This window comes from Gorilla gorilla, chromosome 19 (assembly GCF_029281585.2).
Source record: "Gorilla gorilla gorilla isolate KB3781 chromosome 19, NHGRI_mGorGor1-v2.1_pri, whole genome shotgun sequence".
NCBI lineage: Eukaryota > Metazoa > Chordata > Mammalia > Primates > Hominidae > Gorilla > Gorilla gorilla.
This window is the reverse complement of record NC_073243.2, coordinates 90,617,371-90,640,405: the sequence shown is the minus strand read 5'-3', so window position 1 is coordinate 90,640,405 and position 23,035 is coordinate 90,617,371. Positions and strand designations below refer to the sequence as shown.

Here is a 23,035-nt window from a genome sequence, read left to right as displayed (position 1 = left end):
TTCAATTTTAAAGTATTAGTTCACCAAGTGTGGTGTCTAGAGAAGCAGCATCAGCGTCAACTGGAAACTTTTTAGAAATGCAAATTTGTGAGCTTCAAGGCAATACTGACTCAGCAGTTGGGGATGGGGGAAGGAATCTGTTTCAGCCAGCCATCTAGGTGATCACACCTTAAGATACACCTTAAAGTTTGAGAACCCTGTGTTTCAAATGTACTGAACTAGAGCTCAGCTGAGTGCCATTTATAAGTGAGGCAGCCCAGGTGTAATAAAACAGGAAAGGTCTGGTACCATGGCAAATTAGGGAAGGCATCTCCACTGGGGTCAGGCCAGCCAACTGGCTGATTAGTGTGGAATTTGACACAGTTACCAGAAATGGATTTTTTAGGAGGATATTTCCTGACTTTTAAATACTGGTACCCAAGTCTAACCTTTGTTGGAAAACCAAATAAAACATGCTTGCAGGACAGTTCCATCCTGCGTGACCTCCCATTAATAACAATTACAATAATAATAGACATTTTGGAGGAGAGTAGTATGATACAATTTTTATTTCCCTATGCCTGTAAAAATTTGAGCAAGTAAATTCCAAGAGAAAGATATTTAAAAATTTGCTTACTTTGGCTGGGCATGGTGGCTCACACCTGTAATCCCAGCACTTTGGGAGGCCAAGGCAGGCAGATCACAAGGTCAGGAGTTTGAAATCAGCCTGGCCAACATGGTGAAACCCTGTTTCTACTAAAAATACAAAAATTAGCTGGGTGTGGTGGCATGCACCTGTAGTCCCAGCTACTCAGGAGGCTGAGGCAGGAGAATTGCTTGAGCCCGGGAGGCAGAGGTTGCAGTGAGCCAAGACCACACCATTGCACTCCTGCCAGGGCAACAGAGTGAGACTCCATTTCAATAAATAAATAAATAAAGTAAATAAATAAAATTTTGCTTATTTTTTTCTCATATTCATGGTGATTTTTATGTATGTTGGAGTAGAAATTTAAATATAACATGTGCATATAATTCCTCACTCTACAAATGTACAATTTAAAACTTGACACTACTTTTTGTTTAGTGTTCTGATGAACCCAGGCAAGGCTTTGGTTTGGCTTTTATAAACAAGGCCGGCATACTTTTAATAGCATGTCTCAGGTCGACTGAGGTCTGTTTTCAGAGCTTGGATGCTCCAGGTGGCATTCCCACTGCCATCTGTGACTTGAATGTGGGGATTTAAAGATGGAGATATGCTGACTGGGACAGTTTCTCCACTGCTGACCATCTGCCACAGGGTCTGGAAACAGGGCTTGTAGTATTCAGTCTTCAGATGAAAGGTTAAATTAGCTGGCACCACTGTTCGAATGCCACTTTCTATTGCTGGACCTAAGCTAGGTTTTCGGATGCTGTTTACTTGTTTGAGGTGATTTTTTTGGTACCATTTAAAAATGAATGCAGAGAGGGAATAAAGATTATTAAGTTCTTGATGATTATAAAGTAGGAACATTTGCAAGTGCCCTGAAAAACTAGTCTCTTCTCACCCTGCACCTCAATTCGCACCACAGGACTACAGCTGAGAATTTGCAGATGAAGTGTTCTGTTAGTAATACTCCCTTAAACCCTGACCAATTTTGGAAGCACATGAGTCGAAGTCACTTCAAGTAAAGGATTTAAAAGTGCACATATCAATTAAACCTATAAAAATAATTGATAGGATCTCTAAATATTTTAACTAGACTGCTTCACTTTTATACTTTACTAAAATCAGTTAAATCAGATATCTAGTTCCTCATTGGTGTAAATGAATTTTCCCTTATGTTCTAAATGACAAATTCTATTTAGAAACAATCTTAAATTAATTAAAGTAGTCATTTTGGAAAGAATTATAACCTTTGTGATAAAGATGAAAATATTAGCTTGGAGAGCTAGGTTGAAGACTTGTGCTATTTTGAGAATCACAAACCAAACATATGCCAGAGTTAGAATTTAAAATCTATCCTGTCTTTATCCAAGTGATAATAATAATAGTCTTTTTCTTCACAATTAAGTCACACATTCCTAAACACCCAGAATCCACAAGAGTCAAGTAATTATAGGTGACCTATGACTTTCTTATCTCATGCCCAAATTCATCCTGAGGCACACAACTCTAACAGCTACTCTTGTATAAATATTTCACACCTGATTAGAAGAGATCACCCTCTTTGAATGATTTACATTTTTCTCCTCTTCCAAATCCCAGTAGCCTTTTAAACTATAGTGCCTTCCCCTTAATTTCTTCACAATCATCATACTAGGCTTTTAGTTATCTTGTTCAGATTTCAGCAGGTCTATTGTACATGAGGAGGAAGATAAGGTTACCATCCAGAGCATGGACTAGATGAGATGGAAAACAGTCTCTCAACAGAGTGTCATAGAAGAAGTATATGAGAAAACTAAACGCTTTGCTTTGAAGATTGACCACATATTTCCCATGGGTTTTTTTCCTGTAAAAAATTGGTTCTTTCTATGACATTGGTTTTATTCACAAAATTTCTGCCTTTCTCCCAACCTTGTTAACCTAAGATTAGCATAAATCAAACCCCCAAAAGAAGGGAGTTCAGTTGGACCCCCAAAAGAGTTGAAATTGGAGAAGCCATATAGATAAGTTTAAATAATCTCACCCTATATTATTAAGGGGCATATCCCAAATCTTCTTTGGATAAGACTTTGGAGATTTTGAAATTTCGTAGTTTAACATCAGGTCTGCATCTGACCAGACATTTGATGAGGTTTCACAAGGACATATACTTTCTGTAAGTGGCCCCAATGTTCTTTTAAAGAAAAAAAAAGAAAAATGAGAAACATTGTAGTATAATACAATAACTACAACAGATAAATATGTGTTTTCTCTTTTTTTATTTTCTTTTTTACCAATTTCCATCCAGATACAAGACAGAACTACATAATCAAAATAAATAATTCATAGCCTTTTCCAGGTGACATCATACTGCAACTTACCTCAAGAAAAGCCATCTCCATCCCTGCATTTTTTTCTCAAGAGTGCTGATTCTGACTTAGGTCAAGCCTACTTTTATAAAAACAGTTTTCAACAAAACAAACATCATCTTGTAATTTAATGTTTTTGATTTAGATTCATCAACAATCAGACAACTATTTATTATGCTGAATCTTGAAGATACAGATGATTACTATATGATCTTCAAACCCAAATATCACCCAGTAAATTCTCACTGTGGCTATCAGAAGGATTTATTTGCCTTCTTAGTGGACTGGAACTGGTCTAGCTATGTTAGCTATCTTGAACAAAATGATATAATTTATATTATGGGCTACATTACTATAATAGTCATTTAAATATTCTGTTTCTAGAGACTACACATTGATCTTAAACTCCATCTATTTTCATAAACTAAATTTTAAATATGCTTAAAGTCATCATCGTCTAGATCTATACAATTTATTATATCATCAGATGAAAATGCATAAATTGGTAAAATGTCAACAACCACATAAACCACCCACAATATGATTAATTCAGCATTAGCTTTCTCTAATGGCTATCATTTCTAATTTTTTTTCCCTTTCACATCAAGCATCACCAAAAACACACAAGAAGTCTAAAACCTAAGTTGATAATTATCATATGAGGGCATGTTTGGTTATATCAAAAGCAATATACAGAATATTGCGGCAATGTTTAGTGAAGTGATTATCTGTGTGAAGCCATCAGCTTACACCCTTCACCTTATTATCAATCCTCAGTATATTTAAGGCCATGGAGAAAACCATCATATAAGAATGTGCCTCCACATCCACTTGTCTTACTACTTTCTCCTCATCTTTCTTAGGTCCACCCATCTACACATTGCTTTCATTCCCAGAGCCCTCTATCAAGTTATGATAATGAAAATAAGGACTTAAAGGCTGGGGACAGTGGCTCACCCCTGTAATGTCAGCACTTTGGGAGGCTGAGGCAGGTGGATCACCTGAGGTCAGGGTTTGGGACCAGCCTGGCCAACATGGGGAAACCCTGTCTCTACTAAAAATACAAAAATCAGTTGGGTGTGGTGGCATGTGCCTGTAATCCCAGCTACTTGGAAGGCTGAGGCAGGAGAATCCCTTGAACCAGGGAGGCGGAGGTTGCAGTGAGCCGAGATCGCACCACTGCACTCCAACCTGGGCGACGAGAGCGACACTCCGTCTCAAAAAAATAAAAAAAATTAAAAAAATTAAAAAAAGAAAAGAAGGACTTAGTCTACTTATTTTCACTAGACATTTTTACTAGATGTTTCTTTTTAATTTGCACTAGATGTTTCTTTAATATTTGGGGTAATGATGAGAGTAGTGACCAGAAAGAAAAACTGGACCTTATTTATCATCCCTCAAACACTCTAGGATGCACCAAGATTGATCATTGCTGAGACTCAAGGGTTCTGAATAGGAAATCAGTCTCTAATTAGCAGAAACACATGCTACATATTTTAAACTTTTACATCTCAGGCAGCAAAAAGATCCTTTTTGTTTTACTACTGCAAACATAGTGGTGCTTAAATAGATCCTCAGTGTTTAATCCTCAGGAAAAATTTATAAGGCTTTTATGCATCATATGGTTTTTTTCTGCTTAAAATCTATGATCTTCAAGTATCGGTTTTCAACGTCCCTTTAAACAGTCTTTCTGAAACTTGTCAGTTTATGACTATTATGACTTCTCTCCTCTCAGGTCATGAAGTTTCATCTTTCCAATCTAAGGATCATTTGAGTACACTGAAATAAGTTTTTGGAAATGGTCCATGGTTTACACATATAAAAAATAAATACTTAGACTCTGATGTTTTCATGTGGTACCTTCACATTTGGCTTCTTTCAACACAGTTTTTAGAGAAGGAAAATTTAAGTTTATAAATTGTGAGCGTTAGCTTCTTTGTCGCCACAAATCTATGCACACACTTCTCTTTGCACACACTTCTCTTTGCACACACTTCTCCTTCAGTGGGTACATCCCTTACATTCTACATTGTAAAGCCAAGATGGAAACATTATTTGCTGTTTTAATTAATAGCTAATTACATTCACCTCTGTGCTCATTTCATTTTTATCAACTTCATTCCCTTAAATTCAAAATCTTGCTACACCACAGGTATGCTCCTTTGATATGTTAACATGGCTCAGCTACAGTCTCCAGTTGTTCAACCAAACACGAATTTAGTTACTTCTGTGAACATTATTTTTGGATATGATTGAAGTATATGATCAACTGACTTTAAATGAGAAAAAATTGTCCTAGCTACCAGAGGTCTTGTTTCAATCAGTTGAAAGACCTTAACAGCAGATGTGAGGCTTTCCTAATTAAGAAGAAATATAATCTGTAGACATCAGCTTCAACTCATGCCTAAGCATTCCAGTCTATCCTTCCTGAAGGCCTGCACTAAAAATTCTTGACTCATCATTTCTCACAATCATGTAAGCCAATTTCTTGCAATAGAAAACTAATACAGTGTTTTGATAATGGAGATACAATTATAATCAATCAAGTAGAAATTATTTACTTCATAAGGTTTTTCACATAACAGGAGAGAAAATAATAAATATACTCTTGGTACTCCAATTTCTAATAGTTCTAATATTAACCGTTTTAAGAAACTACCACAACATTTGTGCCAAAAAGCAATACAAATTTACTGTCTTCCAGTTTTGGCATTCAGAAGCTCAAATGCATCTTTCTAAGCTAAAAATCAGGGTGTATGCAAGACTGAATTCTCTCTGTGCCTGTAGGAAAATCTGTTTTCTTATGTTTTCCAGCTATTAGAGGCTGCCTGAAGTCCTTGGCTTATTGCACCTTACTGTCTTCAAAACCAGCAGAGCAACATCTCCAAATCTCTCTCTGCCTATTTCTTTTTCTCTCCTTTTCCCACTTAGAAGGAGGCTTATGATTACATTGAGTCCACCCAGAAAATCCAGGATAATCTTCCCATCTCAAAGTTAGCTGATCAGCAAACTTTCACCTTACTCCTCTTTGCAATGTAACCTATCATATTCAGAGGTTCCTGGGACTATGATACCGACACCTTTGGGGGGCCATTGTTCTTCCTACCACATCATCTATGGCACTTATATCCTTATTATTAAATTTATATTATTTCATGCTCTTTTCTGCCTTGAGCCCTCTAAGAAAGCATCCCCTGTTGACATAAATGTAAATGCCTTAATCAAATGTCCAGATTTGACGTATTTATTTATTTAATTTTATTTTTTATTCAATCCTCTCCAAGTGGTGACTACACTTAAGCTCATACCCTGGTGAGTCTACCAGTTTAATACTGGCTTGGAGATTCATCTGATTTTTTCTCTACTCTAATTATAACTCCGATTTTCTTTTTCCTTAAATCTATGACATTCTACAAATTCTGTCATAAAAACTGACTCAGTGTTTTTATTTTCCTCTTTTGCATTTCCTTCCCCTTTTGAAAAAAACTACTATTCATTCTTTATATATGTATACCATGCCCATTCTAGAAAGCGCCCTTTTGATACAGCCCACTTTCTTTTCTTCTCTCTAATTTTCTTAAAAAATATCAAAATGTACTTATTTATTCCAACTTTACAAATTTTTTATTTATATTTCAGCTGTAATTTTGCTGAAATTGTTGTCAAAGTTGTGGTCTTAGAGCGCGTAACAAAAATACCATCACCTGGATAGCTTATAAACACAGGAATTTACTTCTCACAGTTCTGCAGGCACCAAATCCAATATCAAGGCACCAGCAGATTTGATGTCTGGTAAGGATCTATTTCCTGGTTCACAGATGGCACCTTTCTGCTATTTTGCCATATGATGGAATAGGCAAGTTCTGTTCCCTTGCACCTTTTGAATGAGGACACTAATCCCAGAACCCAATCCCATGAACAAATTACCTTCCAAAGGCCCTGTCTCCTAATACCATTACCTTGGGGATTAGAAATTTGACATACGAAATTTGGGAAGACATGGACATTTGGATCATAGCATTTTCCAACAAACCAAGGTGAGAGGAAGCAAGACTGAAAAGAAATACACACTTAGCAAATTCTGGGTAATTTGCATGTTTTTTGGTTATCCAACAATTTCTATAGATGTTCATGTGTAAATCAGCTATATGTATTCCCTTGAAGCCCAGAACATCTAACTAACTTGTCCTCAGAAATGAATCAAGCAATTAAACACTTAAAAAATAACAGAAAGAGTATTGGATTAGAATTTTACTTCTACTCCTGGCTTTTTTTTTTTTTTCAGGTTGACTAATTTGAAGCATGTTGTCCCTGTCTACTTCAAAGCATTGTTTTGAGGTCTCATTTAACCAAATATTTTAAAGTTTTGAGTTATCTGTTTACATGAATATAACAGATTTTCTAATGATAATGCATGCAATTATCATTAGAAATAACAATCGCTATGAATGATAATCAGAGGTTTAAAATTTACTTTAGACTCTTCATTAAATTAAATTTTATAAGGACCCATATAAATACATGTCAAATTAAATCTTGAGGTATTGTGACACTGAATACATTTTGGAAATACACCTTCAGAAATAATCAATCCATGTATTTATTATTGACTAAATATAGGTGCTTTATTAAAAAGTTAATCTGTTTTTCATTTTCCTGTGTGTAGCAGCATGACATTTGGAAAAATGTTTGCACTTTCAAATTGTAAAAAAAGTAGCTACTAATTATCTTTTCACGTTTGACATTTATCATATTATTTTCAGGTATGGCATTTATTTACTCATTCATTTCATTAAAATAAAATCATGTAAATATAAACCTCTTTTTATTCAGACTGTATGTTCTTAAGCAGGTTATAATTCTCTAAACTATTGAAAGGGAATTTGACACAAATTAAAGCTTCTGTAAATATCCATTTGGGTAATTACCTCCATCATTGTCTGCATCCTAATACGGATGCTCCTTAACTTACAACAAAGTTACGTGCTGATAAACCCATCATAAATTAAAAATACCATAAATCAAAAATGCATTTAATACACCTAATCTACTGAATATCATAGCTTCACCAAGCCTACCGTAAATATGCTCAGAATAGTTACATTAGCCTAAAGTTGGACAAAATAATCTAACATTTGAATACCTCATGTAATTTATTGAATAGTGTATTGAAGTATGGTTTCTAATGAATGCTTATCATTTTCATACCCTCATAAAGTCAAGAAATCATAAGTTGGGGACCATCTGTCCTAGTATTCATGAAGAAGACTAACAGCTAAGATTTCATTTTATATAATATAACATCCAATATGAACATCTGAGTCTTAGGTAGCTTCTGAAAATGCACTAAATTATGACTGTTGAATGTCACCAGATGCTATTTGATTTCTTGGGTTCTTTCATCCATGTGACTCTGTGTATCTGGACAAATATAATAAAACATTTGACATTTACTACAAATTTCCAGAGACATTATAAATGTGAAGTAAAATAAGAAAAGATATTCTAGATTATATTATGGTTTTATTTTTGTTGAAACTAAAAGTAAGAAAGAATGTGTTTAAAAAATGGTTGAGGCCGGGTGCGGTGGCTCAAGCCTGTAATCCCAGCACTTTGGGAGGCCGAGGCGGGCGGATCACAAGGTCAGGAGATCGAGGTCTTCCTGGCTAACACGGTGAAACCCCATCTCTACTAAAAATATGAAAAATTAGCCGGGCGTGGTGGCGGGCGCCTGCAGTCCCAGCTACTCGGGAGGCTGAGGCAGGAGAATGGCGTGAACCCGGGAGGCGGAGCTTGCAGTGAGCCGAGATCGTGCCACTGCACTCCAGCCTGGGTGACAGAGCAAGACTCCGTCTCAAAAAAAAAAAAAAACAACAAAACAAAACAACAACAACAACAACAAAAGTGGTTGAGTGAAATAAACTAAGTTTCCTTCAATATACGTCCCTATAGGTTTACTTGGATGGACTAAAAGTAACAACTGAAACAGGATAACAGAAATAAGATGCATCAATAGATAATATTAAATTAAAAGGCTCATTCATAAGAATTAATTTCTAATGCTAATTAAGATATAAGATGTCGTTAAATTTTGAAAGTAATTTTAAAACATTTTAATTCAATATCTAATCCATATAATTAAAAATTTCAAAGTTGATATGACAATTTTTTTTTTTTTTGAAATAGTGTCTCACTCTGTCGCCTAGGCTGGAGTGCGGTGGTACTATGTTGGCTCACAGCAATCTCTGCATCCTGAGTACAAGCAATTCTTGTGCCTCAGCCTCCTGGGTAGCTGGGATTACAGGTGCTCACCACCATGCCCAGCTATTTTTTTTTTTTTTTAATTTTTAGTAGAGACAGGGTTTTGCCATGTTGGCCAAGCTGGTCTTGAACTCCTGGCCTGAAGGGATTCACCTCCCAAAATTCTGGGATTACAGGCTTGAGACACCTCACCTGGCCTAAGACAAAATTTTAATGATTTATTTTCTAAAATTTTTATTCGATGGCATCGAGAAAAGTGTTTATTTCCCAAAACAGCAATCTTGGGTCTTGCATGATTCAAGTAAATTACTTGCCCATGTGTTTCTGATTCTGCCTTAATAACAATCCCTAAATTACAATTTACTACTTTTAAAAATAATGTAAAATTTAGAAATTTTTTGGTCATTAGCAATTTAGAGTTTTATTTGGGTAAAGATGTGTTTGATGCTGACTAAGGTAGTATTTATTGATTGCTAAAAACAGGGCTACATGAAATAACAACTAGATATTTCTTAGATATTATAGCTATCTTTTCTCTTTTTCTGAAGAGGAGAATTGGAGATGGGCCCCCATCTTTTCTGATTCTTTATCTAGTTATTACACTACATTTTCTTTTAATTGTCCACAACTTAATGATTTCAATAGGACTGCAGTCTCGCTCTGTCGTCCAGGCTGGAGTGCAATGGCGCGATCTTGGCTCACTGCAACCTCCGCCTCCCGGGTTCACACCATTCTCCTGCCTCAGCCTCCCGAGTAGCTGGGATTGCCTGAATGCACCATCCCACCCGGCTAATTTTTGTATTTTTAGTAGAGACGGGGTTTCACAATGTTGGCCAGGATGGTCTCTATTTCCTGACCTCCTGATCTGCCTGCCTTGGCCTCCTAAAGTGCTGGGATTCCAGATGTTAGCCACTGTGCCCAGCCTACTGAGTTTTTATGTTTACTTTCAGGCAGAGTTTGGTGAGATGGAATTTTGTCTCTTAGGTACTAAGTGTTCAATACTATCCGAAAACATAGCCAACACTAATATTTTGTTTCTATTTTTTCTAATGTGTTGGCAAATTTAACTGCCCCAAACTATAATCCATTCATTTATTATGTCAACAAATGTCTACTTAGTTTTTATAATATGCATGTTTCTACTCTGTCCTAGCTGTGTGAAACAGTAAGTGAAAAAGACAAAATCCTTGCTTGCATGAACTTCTCATTCCAGAGGAATGAATATATAAACAAATACAAAAACATATTTTTGCCTTTAACTCAGGCCACTGCCCTCCATGGGCACTGCCTTTTAAGGAAAACTTAATGTTCATCGATTCTTGTCATGAAAATAAGCCCATTTTCTGCTAAGGATGTTGCTTTCGTTATATGGAACCATGTAATGTATATGAAACGTTATTCTACTAGAAGTTTGAATGTTGGGATCACATCTTAGCTTAAAGGATACTTTTCTCAGAATGATCTTCCCTGTTTTCCAGTCCAGAGTAGCCACACTAACAACTCCTTCTTCCAACTTTCTTACCTATCAACTTTTAATTTTCTTCAGAGTACTTAGCACTAATTTATTATGTATGTATAATATATAGAAATTAATTTCTATATACACATATTTATTGAGTTTGTAATATTTATATGCAATTATATTTCAAAGTATGTGTATTTATTTATTTTCTTGTTTAAACATTTGCTTGTCTTTCTATTTATGCCACATGTACCACAAGCTTCTGGAAAGTTAAAACAATTTATTAACCGTGTTTATCATTAGGAATATTTCTTGGGGCATAACAGAGCTTGAAATGCTTGCTGAATGAATAATGCATCAATGAATGAGGGTCATGGATAATTGTTTTCAGTAAGTGGTAGAAGCCATTGAAAGGGCTTACACTGGGAAGCTATAGTACCTAACTCACTATAAGAAAGACCACTCAGGCATCAGACATAAAGAACACAGTAGTTTTATTTCTCATGACTGTCATGCACACTTTGCACTTCATAAATCATTATAAGAGGGTCTGAATACAAGGGTGTGGGTTCCTTGAAGGCAAAAATTATAACTTTTATCTAAGAAATTTTGATATCTAATGGAGATCTAAACATGATTTGTACTTTCAGAAATATTTGTTGTTGAACAAATGCCTTATGAGTTGCAGGCATTCAGATAAACACAATGAATGTGCTAATTACAAGGTAGAAATCCCAACTTAAAATGGCCAATTCCTAATTTCAAAGACGTCATTGTATAGTAATAAGGCATTCTTGCTTACAAACAATTGAATGTAAAGTGCTATAGAATAAAACAAATCAAACAAATCAGCAACTGGATAGTTAACCTATGACTATAATATGGAAAACAAAAATGAAATAAATACTTTTATAAGAGTTGGTCTTGATAAATGTTTTATCTATTCAGTATCCATGTTTGTTTTATTTTATATCTCACATCTGCTAGGCCATAGCTTTCATCAAATACACAGCATTAGATACAATCTAGTATACGCATATGATGGCAATTTCTGAAATCATGATACTGCCCACAATTTTAGTATAATTTAATAAAAATTGTGTTATCAAATGCAAGAGGAAGGACCTGATTTTTATCAAGGTCAACCTGATTTTGAATCCTTAATTTACTAATTAATAGCCAGATTATTGATAAATATGCAGCACAGGCTCTGACATAGTGAACATTAGCTTTTTTCCCAACTGCACAAAAGATAGTCTCACTAGATTGTGACATCTTCTGCAAAGCCAGCTGTTCTCAATGTATACTGCATATAGTATATACTACTGGTGGTAACTGTGATCTTTGTGATAAAATGAGTAAGGATGAATATAAAGAAGCATTCCTTTCTTCAGCACACCAACGCCAAGGAAGAAGGTAGGACCAAAGGAAAAGACATGCATGAAGACTCTGCTGACTGACAGTGTTCCTACCCCTGGTGGTGGTAGGTGGCAGGGTGAGAGGGTGAGTATTTTTTTTTTTTTTTTTTTGTATGGGGGAGATTGGGTCAGAGAGTTGGGCTAGTCCAGCATGGATAAGAATTACTCAAGCATGAAACACAATGTCTCAGCGGCTGCAATAGGCATAATTTTGTCCCCTATGACATTCACCCACTCTTGCTCAACCTGTGGATGGCCAAATAACAACCAAACAACAACAACCAAAACAGAAAAAAACTTTACAGATGACATTAAAATAGGAAAATTATCTTCAACTATTCAGATATTCCCACTATAATCACATGAACTCTTAAAAGCAAAAGAGCTGAAGGCAGAGGTGCCCAAGTCAGAGAAACAAGGCAGAAAGGGAAGTCAGAGCTCAGAAATATGAGAAATATTTGATTTGTATGGCAATCTTGATGTAAGAGACTACCTGGAAAACACATGAGAAATAATTTAATGTTTCCAACAATCAGAATGAGCCTAGGAGATTTCTCCTCAGAGCCTCCAGATAAGCACCTATGCCAGCCAAAGAAAGCACTGATTACAGCCTTATGAGAAGGAGGAAGGGGTACTGAGAGAAAAGGAGGGAGGGAAGGAAGGAAGAAAGGAAGGAAGAAGCACCCAGATTCATAAAGCAAGTTCTTAGAGATCTACAAAGGACACAGACTCCCACAAAATAATAGTGGGAGACTTCAACACTCCACTTACAACATTAGACAGATCATCAAGGCAGAAAGTTAACAAAGATATTCAGGACCTGAACTCAACATTGGACCAAATGGATCTGATAGACCTTTACAGAATTCTCCACCCCAAAACAACAGAATATACATTCTTCTCGTCATCACATGACATGTACTCTAAAATTGACCACATAATTGGACATAAAACAATCTTTGACAAATATGAAAGAACCGAAATCATACCAAACGTACTCCCAAACCACAGAGCAATAAAAATGTAAGTCAAGACTGAAAATTGCTCAAAACCATGCAATTACATAGATATTAAACAATATCCTTCTGAATGATGTTTGGATAAATAATGAAATTAAAGCAGAAATCAAGAAGTTCTTTGAAACTAAGGAGAACAAAGATACAACATACCAGAATTTCTGGGAAACTGCTAAGGCAGTTTTATGAGGGAAATTCATAGCACTGCCAACATCAAAAAGTTGGAAAGATCTCAAATTAACAACCTAACTTCACAACGGAAAGAATTGGAGAAGAAAGGACAAACCAACCCCAAAGCTATCAGAAGATGAGAAATAACAAAACTTAGAGTTGGACTGAAGGAAATTGAGAAATGAAAAACCATTCAAAAGATCAATGAATCCAAGAGTTGGTTTTTGAAAAAAATTATAAAACAGGCCACTAGCTAAACTAATAAAGAAGAAAAGAGAGATGATCCAAATAAACACAATTAGAAATGATGAAGGGAATGTTACTGCTGACCCTATAGAAATAAAAACAACCATCAGAAACTGCTGCAAACACCTTTATGCACACAAACTAGGAAACCTAGAAAAGACAGATAAATTTCTAGAAACATGCACCTTCTTAAGCCTGAGCCTGGAAGAAATTGATTCTCTGAACACATCAATAATGATCTCCAAAATGGAATCAGTAATAAATAGTCTACCAACCAAAAAAAGGCCGGGACCTGATGGATTCACGGCCAAATTCTACCATATAGAAAAAGAAGAGCTGGTACCATTCCCACAGAAACTATTCCACTATGTTATTTCTTATAATTTGGAAGAATTTATTTTCTATCAATTTATTATTACTGTAAAATAATCAACATTTTAAAACTGTTATATTTAATATTAATTCCTATTACTTTGACAACCTATTGCCAAAAATATATATATATTCATAAATTATTCCACCTAATCTTCATAAAGTACTCTAATAGTAATTTTAAAATTATAACGTTCTAGTTACATAGCAATTAGTCAAATAATCTAAAGAAAACGGTTCAGTGAAGGTGACAGAATCAGGATCAAACTCTAATACTGTTTATATCCAAAGTCCACACTCTTTGTACTGTGCCACTTTGCTTTCTCCATACGTTAATGTAGTGATATATAAGTGTATAAATCCATATCCAATTTTTCACTTCCTGAAAATAATAATTCATCCTTCCAGACAGCTATATTAAATAAGAATAGACACAGGAAAAGCATTCTGCTGTCAAATATTCTTAGTCAATGAGATAATTGTTAGAAATATCAAATATAGAACTACAGACAAGAAGGCATTTGAAAATAAAACCACGGCCTATTTAACCACTTAAGAAAGAAAATGAGGTTTTTAAGAGGGAGGAGGGCCCTCATAAAAAGATGCCTGAAGATGATCTCTACAGTGATGACACTCAGATTCTTTCCCCCGCATCTCCAGTTAGGAGCTCTCATCATTTGACAGGCTTCATAATTATCGATTACTGAAATTGGCCAAGTAGGTGCATATGCAGCCATCAATACTGAGCAAGTTTGCTACTGAAAAGCTAGCAACTCTATTATTAAGAGTTATGAAGTTTCTTAATGCAAAATGTCACATTTGTTTATTATGTTAAATACAATTAAATGTGGTTCTCTCCCTACCTGAATTATTTTTGGAAGAAATTAGATCTGTTATTTTGAAGCCTGCTCTCCTTCCCTAATATTGTAAAAAGTTTCAGAAGTTTTGTAATTCAGACAAATGGAGAAAGCCTTTCTAAACTATTGCCACCATCCCTAAGATGGCCACCATACAGTCTTTCTGAGCTATTCAAAAGGAAACAGGTTCAGAATACAAGGCCTATGCACAGTTATTACCACAGTCAGATTTCTTTGTAGCACCCAAAGCCTGGCCCCTGAAAGCTCCATTGGCAAGTTTCTATAGGCAAATCTTCTGGACATCTTGCAGCCTTTGGGGTGCTAAGTGGAGTAGTGAGAAAAGACCCACACTCCTCTGTGACTACTTAACCCCTTATCCTCCATATCAAGCTTCTCTGCTCCTTTAGCCCTATAAGACTACATGCATCCCAAAGCTATCTCCAAAGCTGCATTATCCTGATTGCTTTCAAAAGCCTTTTGTTTTCCCCTAGTAGGGAAAATTAGGCTCCCATTTCTAGGACACAAATCCCTGACCATCCTTCTGGAAGGGGGAGGTAATATCACTTTTCATTCTTTGGCAAATACCACCTCTCATTCACTGGAGCTGGGGACAGTCATGACAGTCATGGTTATTGACTCAATCAATTATCCTGCCATATTTTTTCTCTAGTGTGCACTCCCTGTTTACAAAAATAATAATAATAAAGCCTTTCATCTCAGTATCCCTTACACGAGGTGATAGAAGGATATTTGGTTGGATACTGATATGCATCTTCTCTGCAATGCTTGGTCTAATCTATGTGTAAGCATATGGATATTTTCACCAAACTTCTGGCTATTCAGGAATCTGACCTTCACTCCTCTTCAGTTTATTTGTTGAAAACCTTTCTATGAAGTATTTAGACAATTAACCACAGAAATTGGCCTCAATGATATTTTTTCTTTCTTAACTCTCCAGTGGTTGTGATAACATCTAGGTCTCTTATTTACTAACAGTATGCTCTATCCAAATTCCAAGTGACTTTTCTAAAGACATGTTTGTTAAAATGTCATTCTTGCCAAATGATCTAAATTTGTAATAATGTATTACTTCCTTCAATGAACCCAAAGCATCCTGCACTGCCTATGTGTCATTCATATTAATTTGCATCTCAGATAGCATACCTAGATTTGGGATAATGGTGGTGGGAAGATCTCCACATCCCAGGGCTTTAGCAATGTAAATTACTATTTGTCTTTACTTCCATAAGAAGGATTTTAATTTCTTAGACATTCAGAGACTGAGATTAGGAGGCCTAAAAGTATCCTTTTCAAACTTTCACTTTCCAGGTGTTCTCTTAAAAGTTTCAAAGAAATCAAGCCTTTCCGCTAGCTGTAATGAGACAGTCATTTCCCTATCTTCCTTCTGAATCTTCCTGTACATTATTGCATTCATTCCCAAAGATCTCTCTACATTCCATAGGTATTGGGGGAAATATTAAGAATAAACTCTCTTACCAAGTCAGAAAATCCTCTCTCAAATGTAGAAAAGGAAAAAAAATTATCTCCATTTTATTGTAGTTTTATTGCTGAATAAGGATTTAACCAAAGTGTGATGTGCATGACAGGCAATCGACTAACGAGATCGCAAAGACAGAAGGAAGGAACCCTCACCTTTCTATATAGCCAAGAAGATATAATAATTACTTGCACATTCTCTTGCTCTCTCTTTTTTACTTTTTTTTTTTTTCTTTGATGGAGTCTCGCTCTGTCGCCCAGGCTGGAGTGCAGTGGCGTGATCTCGGCTCACTACAAGCTCCCCGTCCCGGGTTCACCCATTCTCCTGCCTCAGCCTCCTGAGTAGCTAGGACTACAGGCACCATCCACCACGCCTGGCTAATTTTCTTGTATTTTCAGTAGAGACGGGGTTTCACTTTGTTGGCCAGGGTGGTCTCCATCTCCTGACCTCGTGATCCGCCCCTCTCAGCCCCCCAAAGTGCTGGGATTACAGGCGTGAGCCACCGCACCCGGCCTCTTTTTCACTTTTTATAGAGACAGGGTCTTATTCTGTTGCCCAGGCTTGAATGCAGCTGCACGATCTTGGCTCACTGCAGCCTTGACCTCCTCGGCTCAAGCAATCATCCCGACTAAGCCTCCTAAGTAGCTGGGACTACAGGTATGCGCCACCATATCCAGCTAATTATTTTTAATTGTTTTTTGTGGAGACTGAGTCCTGAGTCTTGCTAATTTACCCAGACGAGTCTCAAGCCCCTTGCCTCAAGCGATCCTCTAACCTTGGCCTTCCAAAGTGCTGAGTTTATAGGTGTGATCCACCTCGAGGGGACTACATGCACATTCTCAACATTAATGACAACTTGTCCTCCTAATAAGAGGACCCGACAGTCCATTTGCTATACATTCTTTCTTACTCCATCCTAAATGTATGTGGTAATCAGAGTACCCATCTGACCTACTTATTTGCTTTATTCAGAGGAAAAATAAAATATCTATCAAGGTAGCTTGGCTAAACTCAAACAATGACAGGGAAATAAGTGGGGATGCTATCTTTCTTGATGTTAATATTTCAAAATGATTGCTCTGAGGACCTTGAGAACAAAACATTGCTGTGTTATGGCTCTGTCAATAACCTCATTTCGGTTTTAAAAAAGGGTCACATGTATATTAATGGAACAAATAAAGGATTTAGACAAAAATATATGCAAATACATGATTTCTTGAGGAAAAGTTACTCTAACAACCAGGAAGGCAGAAAGGGTATCTATCTTTTAGTAATACAGAAAAGTCTTCCCCCACTCCCATAGATAGGAAAGTCATTTTCAAACATTTTTTTCTCTTGTATCACTAAGGTAATTTTTAATATTTTATTTACATATATTTATCTTGGTAGCTAAATTATATTCATTATGGGTTTAAGTAGTTGCAATTCCCAGTAAATTAAAAATGTTAAAATTTTAAAATAATACTACTATGTCACTTTTAAATATTTCTAAACAAATCTAGAAATTATAGTTAATTTATATTCAATATTATTCATTTTGAAAAGGAAGGAGGAAGTGCTTCTTTTACGGTCAGAAATTTTACATTTAAAAATCTTGTTTTCTTGACTTGAATTTCATTTCTACTTTCTAAACAAAATGTTTATCAGTAAAATTTACTGTTTTAGTACGTAAAGATAATTTATTAATTATATGGATTACAAAAGTAAATTTATATTTAATTTTTGTTGCTTTACAGTTCTTTTGAATTACATTATTAAAAGTTGAATTAAAACATAAACATGTGACAGATTTTAAAATTCAATTATTTTCAAAAGCATTTTTTGAAATTTACCTCCTAATGTTTTGCCTATAAATTCATGTTTTTATAAATGAATCTTTTTTATTGCTAGAAGGTGGCAGGTTCCACATCATTCTTATTCCTATATCATTATTTTTATAAGATCTAAGAACTGAGAAATCTTGTTCTCAGAAATAAGTGGATAGGATTGGAAGGGCTTTGTTATAACAGTGACATTTGATTCTTTGAACTCCTTTGAAGAATGACAACAAAAACTGCAGGTGTCCATTGACAATTCAACTAGGTATTTCTTCAAATTTTTAAAAGTAATTAAAAATCTAAAACAAAACAAAACAAAACAAAAAACACAAATGATTAGCAAGATTTTTTTACCCAGTCATCAGGGTGACTTACTTTTGAGAAGTGGAGATGAATGTTTTGAATTGCCCCTTCATTTTGCATCCTGGAAATTTCAACACCTGGGGACAAAGCACCAAGGTAAAGTTAAAAAAAGTAGAGAAATATTTTTCTCTTTTAAAAAAAGAAACATTGTGGGAGAAGAATTCTTTTGAAAAAGAAGAAATGAAAGAGGGACAGCAAGAATGATGAAAGAAGTATTCGAATGTGACACCTGGAAACCTGTTCTTTAAAAGTCTTTGCCTGGCCGCAGTACGCCTCACAAAGTCTTTGTGTAATCTCCAGGGTTAGCAGGCCTCAGATCAAAATTAGAAGACTAAATGGCAAACTAACCAAATTGGTTTTTTTTTTTTTGTAAAGTAAAATCTCTCAATTCACTTTTAAAATAAACTTAATCTGGTTTGAAGTGTCCCTATGACAACCATCTCAATACTGAATTTTAATTATATGATAGGTATGTAGCCAATTACATCAAACAATAGTTAACAGTTAAATTGATCTCTGGCTGTATTTTTATTTTTATTTTTTCGAGAGCTTCTCTCTCTGTCATCCAGGCTGGAGTGCAGTGACATGATCCCGGCTCACTGCAACCTCTGACTTCTGGGTTCAGGCAATTCTCATGCCCCAGCCACCCAAGTAGCTGGGACTACAGGCAGGCACTACCATGCCTGGCTAATTTTTTGTAATTTTTTTGTATTTTTAGTAGAGACAGGATTTTACCATGTTGTCTAGGTTAGTCTTGAACTCCTGGCCTCAAGTGATCCATCTGCCTCAGCCTCCCAAAATGCTGTGATTATAGGCGTGAGCCACTGCGCCTGGCCTCTGGCTGGTATTTTACAAACTTAATAATGAAGAACTGATTCTCTACCGAAAAAAAAATGTATATATACAAAAAAAGAAAATGGTGAGGTATGGTGGTGCATGCCTGTAGTTCCAGCTACTCAGAAGGCTGAGGTTGGAGGATTGCTTGAGCCCAGGAGTTCAAGGCTGCAATGAGCCGTGATCATGCCACTGTACATCAGCCTGGGCAACAGAGCAAGACCCTGTCTCATAAAGAAAAATAACAACAACTACAACAAAATGAAGAATTGGCGAATGTAGTAACTAGATCCAAGTTCATGGTTCTTACAGTTACCATTTCACAAGAAAAAGCCTGTAAGATTTAAAGCTGAGGATCACATGGCTAGTAACACTGAAAGAAGCACTATAGAATAAGGGAGATGAAGTCATTCTGAACATTCAGATTACTTATTTTTAACAAACAACTTAATATCTCTATCATTTATATACTTTTCAGATTATAAGTGTAATTATGCTTTAGAGATAAAGACAACCAGGCAAAATCATCAAAAACACTTCCTTGTAAAATGACCCCTTCCTTCAGTTGACAGGGTTGACAGGAGATCCCAGGTGGGGAAAACACACCAAAAAGATTTTTATACTTAGGCTTTGCTCCACCAGGGACATTCACAAACTATCTCCAGGACATAATGGTTTCCTTGGGACTAAGGTATTTGTACAATGTCCATTTATAGGGGGTTAAAGTGCCTGTGATAGTGGTTGAAAGTTTTGACCCACTTTTACAGATTAATCAGCATTGTGGTGGTTACAGAATTCACAGATAAGGCATGCTTGCTCTTCTCCAGACAAACTCATCCACGATATCGTAGTAACACTGATTCTGAGTTACCTTCAGTATTTTAGGTAGATCCACACAGTGTGATTGCTAATGTTATTTGTACGGATTTAGGAGCCACCAAGTGGCTATCATTGAACTGTCAAATAAATCTCAATACCTAGTTAAAATTCTTTTACAAGTAACTTTTCATAAAGAGGAATAAATGTTTACAGTAAGGGAGTATTTTGTTTACTTGGGCAGCTTTCTATGAAGAGGAGCATTTCTTGCAAAGCAATATGCCTGAGAATTAACTTTAGATTTCATTTCTATATCACTGGAGTAGATATGTTTAAATTAACTTATAATTTCTTAAGGAGTCAGATAAAACATTAATTTTCTTTTTAATTTCTATACTTGCAGCTAAGAGTCGAAAATGAACCTAAGAGCCCTTCATTCCAAAATCATGCACAATTTCTAGTGCTTGTCTACTATCTACATAAATGTTCTATCTCTCATATACTCTTCACTTTTTGCCTCAGGCTGGATTGTGAGTTCCAGTTACAAAAATTGATTCAGCAACCCAGGCAGATGGAGTTTTCAGAGATAAGAGAATATCCAAAACAAGGTTAATTTTCTCTATTCTAGGTGAAAACTGTCAACAGATAATGTAAGATCAGAGTTAATAAAGTTATGCCATTTAAGTCAGTTTTGGACAAGATGAGAGTTTGAATCACTGTCAGCTAAATATGTGGTTGTCCTTCATCCTGGAGGGGAAAAAGAAGGCAGTTTAAGATTTGTGCATTTTTGCTAATGTTATGAGATGTGAATAGCAAAGTAATCTCATCAATAGTAATAGTGTGGGTTGAAATATACTGTGTTACCTTATAGAAATGTTTTCTATCATACACGGGACCAGTTGGATACTGTAAAACTGACAGGGAAAAGAAAGTAAGAGGATTCTACTAATTAAACAGTATCTACAAGATTTCACAACAAAGGGGACACTGTTTGGTAACACTGTCTGGAAGAGTATTTGTTTAAGTAGTAAGTAAAAGTTTGGCATAATTAAGTTCATTTAGTGTAAGGGTTGTTGCAACGTTTCCTTAATAGTTATAAAAATAAGCTAAGACTGCTCAAATGAAAAGAAATAACAGGTTATTCAGTCAGAGCTTGCTGTAGCCAGGGAGTTGGCCACCATCACTTGCAATATGGCAACGAATCAAAGGCAGGCAGGCAGTGAGAAAGCTTTATCGTGGGAAAACTAGAAGGCTGCAGGAATGCCCTGGTTGGAAATTATTGTCATGGGGAATCTAAAGGTTGGATAACTAGAAGCAAAACATCCTATTTGATGGGTGAAGCTGCATAATTAGCATTCTCTGGTTGGTTCTAAATCGGAAGCTGGAGGGAAACACTTAGGGAAGCTGGCAGTTACCCACCAATTCCTGAGCATTTGGACCGATCGCTGCAGACTGGTTGCTGCAGAGGTCAGAGTTGATTTTCTGTGTGTGGAACCACCATTGTCTGTTAGTGTATTCAGTCTCTCATAGTATAAAGGCCGAAACTGCTTCACGATCCAGATAAGAAGCTCTAGAAATTAGAATTTATTAGGGTCACGTAGTCCTTAGTCTGCCTCATGGACATAGTGATTGGTCTAAAGAAGCATTCTTCATTTCTGCTGCCCTAATCATATTATTCCAGCTTCCACAGACTGATTCAATAGGTCCCGAAGCTAAATTAAGAACCAGGATTCTTCAATAATACATTTCAACTGGAAACAAAGAAAGAGTAAGACTCCATTGGAAAATGGGAGACTGTGAAACTAGGAATTGACAGTGACTATCTCTACAGCTGTGACAGACGTCAACCTGAGAGATAAAGCTGAGACCCAGAAGGCAAAGAATGTTACATACACAGAAAGAACATGTAAAATTGGAGCATCTATGTTTCTGCAACACATAAAGTATAACAATACCCCACCTTTCTTGAGATATTGCCTATGAGCCAGTTAATTACCCTCGTTTGTGAAACTGTTTGTCTCCTGCAGCCATTGAATCCTGATTAATACTCATTAAATCTCTATGAATGTCATAGTATATATCAGGCACTATGGCTCATATTATTGTTTTCCCCTGATATTTGGTTATCTTCTTTTCAAGGCACATGGAGACGGACCTCTACCTGCAATGCCCCCCTTGCACTTGGACAGAACCATGTGACTATTTATAAGCTATGACACATGAGCAGACATGACATGATGGGATTGATGGAGCAATGACCTCATCTTTTCTCCTGCCAAATATTATGAAAGAGGACTCAAGTCACTCACTTAAGGGACATTGGGTGAAAGTCGGTAATGAAGCTGAAAGGTCGCTAAATGCTGGCAAGTGAGATGGATTATAGTGTCTAGACCTTTTCCTGAGGTCATTCTATATCCAGCAGATATCTTTCAGTATATAGTCTATTCAAAACAATGTGCTAGTGACTATTGAGTGTGGTTACATTCTTTTTTTTTTTTGAGATGGAGTCTTACTCTGTCCCCTAGGCTGGAGTGCAGTGGCACAATCTTGGCTCACTGCAACCTCTGCCTCCTGGGTTCAAGCAATTCTCCTGAGTCAGCCTCCTGAGTAGCTGAGACTACAGGCACCCACCATCACGGCCGACTAATTTTTGTATTTTTAGTAGAGACGGGGTTTCACCATATTGGCCAGGCTGGTCTTAAACTCCTGACCTTGTAATCTGCCCGCCTTGGCTTCCCAAAGTGCTGGGATTACAAGAGTGAGCCACCACGCCCAGCCAGTTACATTCTTTAAACAAGGAGTGGACGTACCCTGAAGCAAGAGATTAGTCAAAGAGATTTTGCTATTCATGGGACCTAAAAGGTGGCTGTACTTCCCTTTACTGCTTTTCCATACACAGCAATGCATGCTGTATGGGTTCTTATAGGTCAGAGA

General features: G+C 36.3%; 1 protein-coding gene across 1 annotated transcript in view; it reads right to left on the bottom strand.

Moving 5' to 3' along the window:
* Window positions 1-23,035, bottom strand: part of LOC109023850 (uncharacterized) — a 293,482-nt gene that overhangs the window by 84,750 nt on the left and 185,697 nt on the right. The window contains exon 5 of the mRNA XM_063700455.1: window positions 18,464-18,528. Coding sequence (XP_063556525.1) covers window positions 18,464-18,528 — 65 coding nt within the window. The remainder of the gene's footprint in view (window positions 1-18,463; window positions 18,529-23,035) is intronic.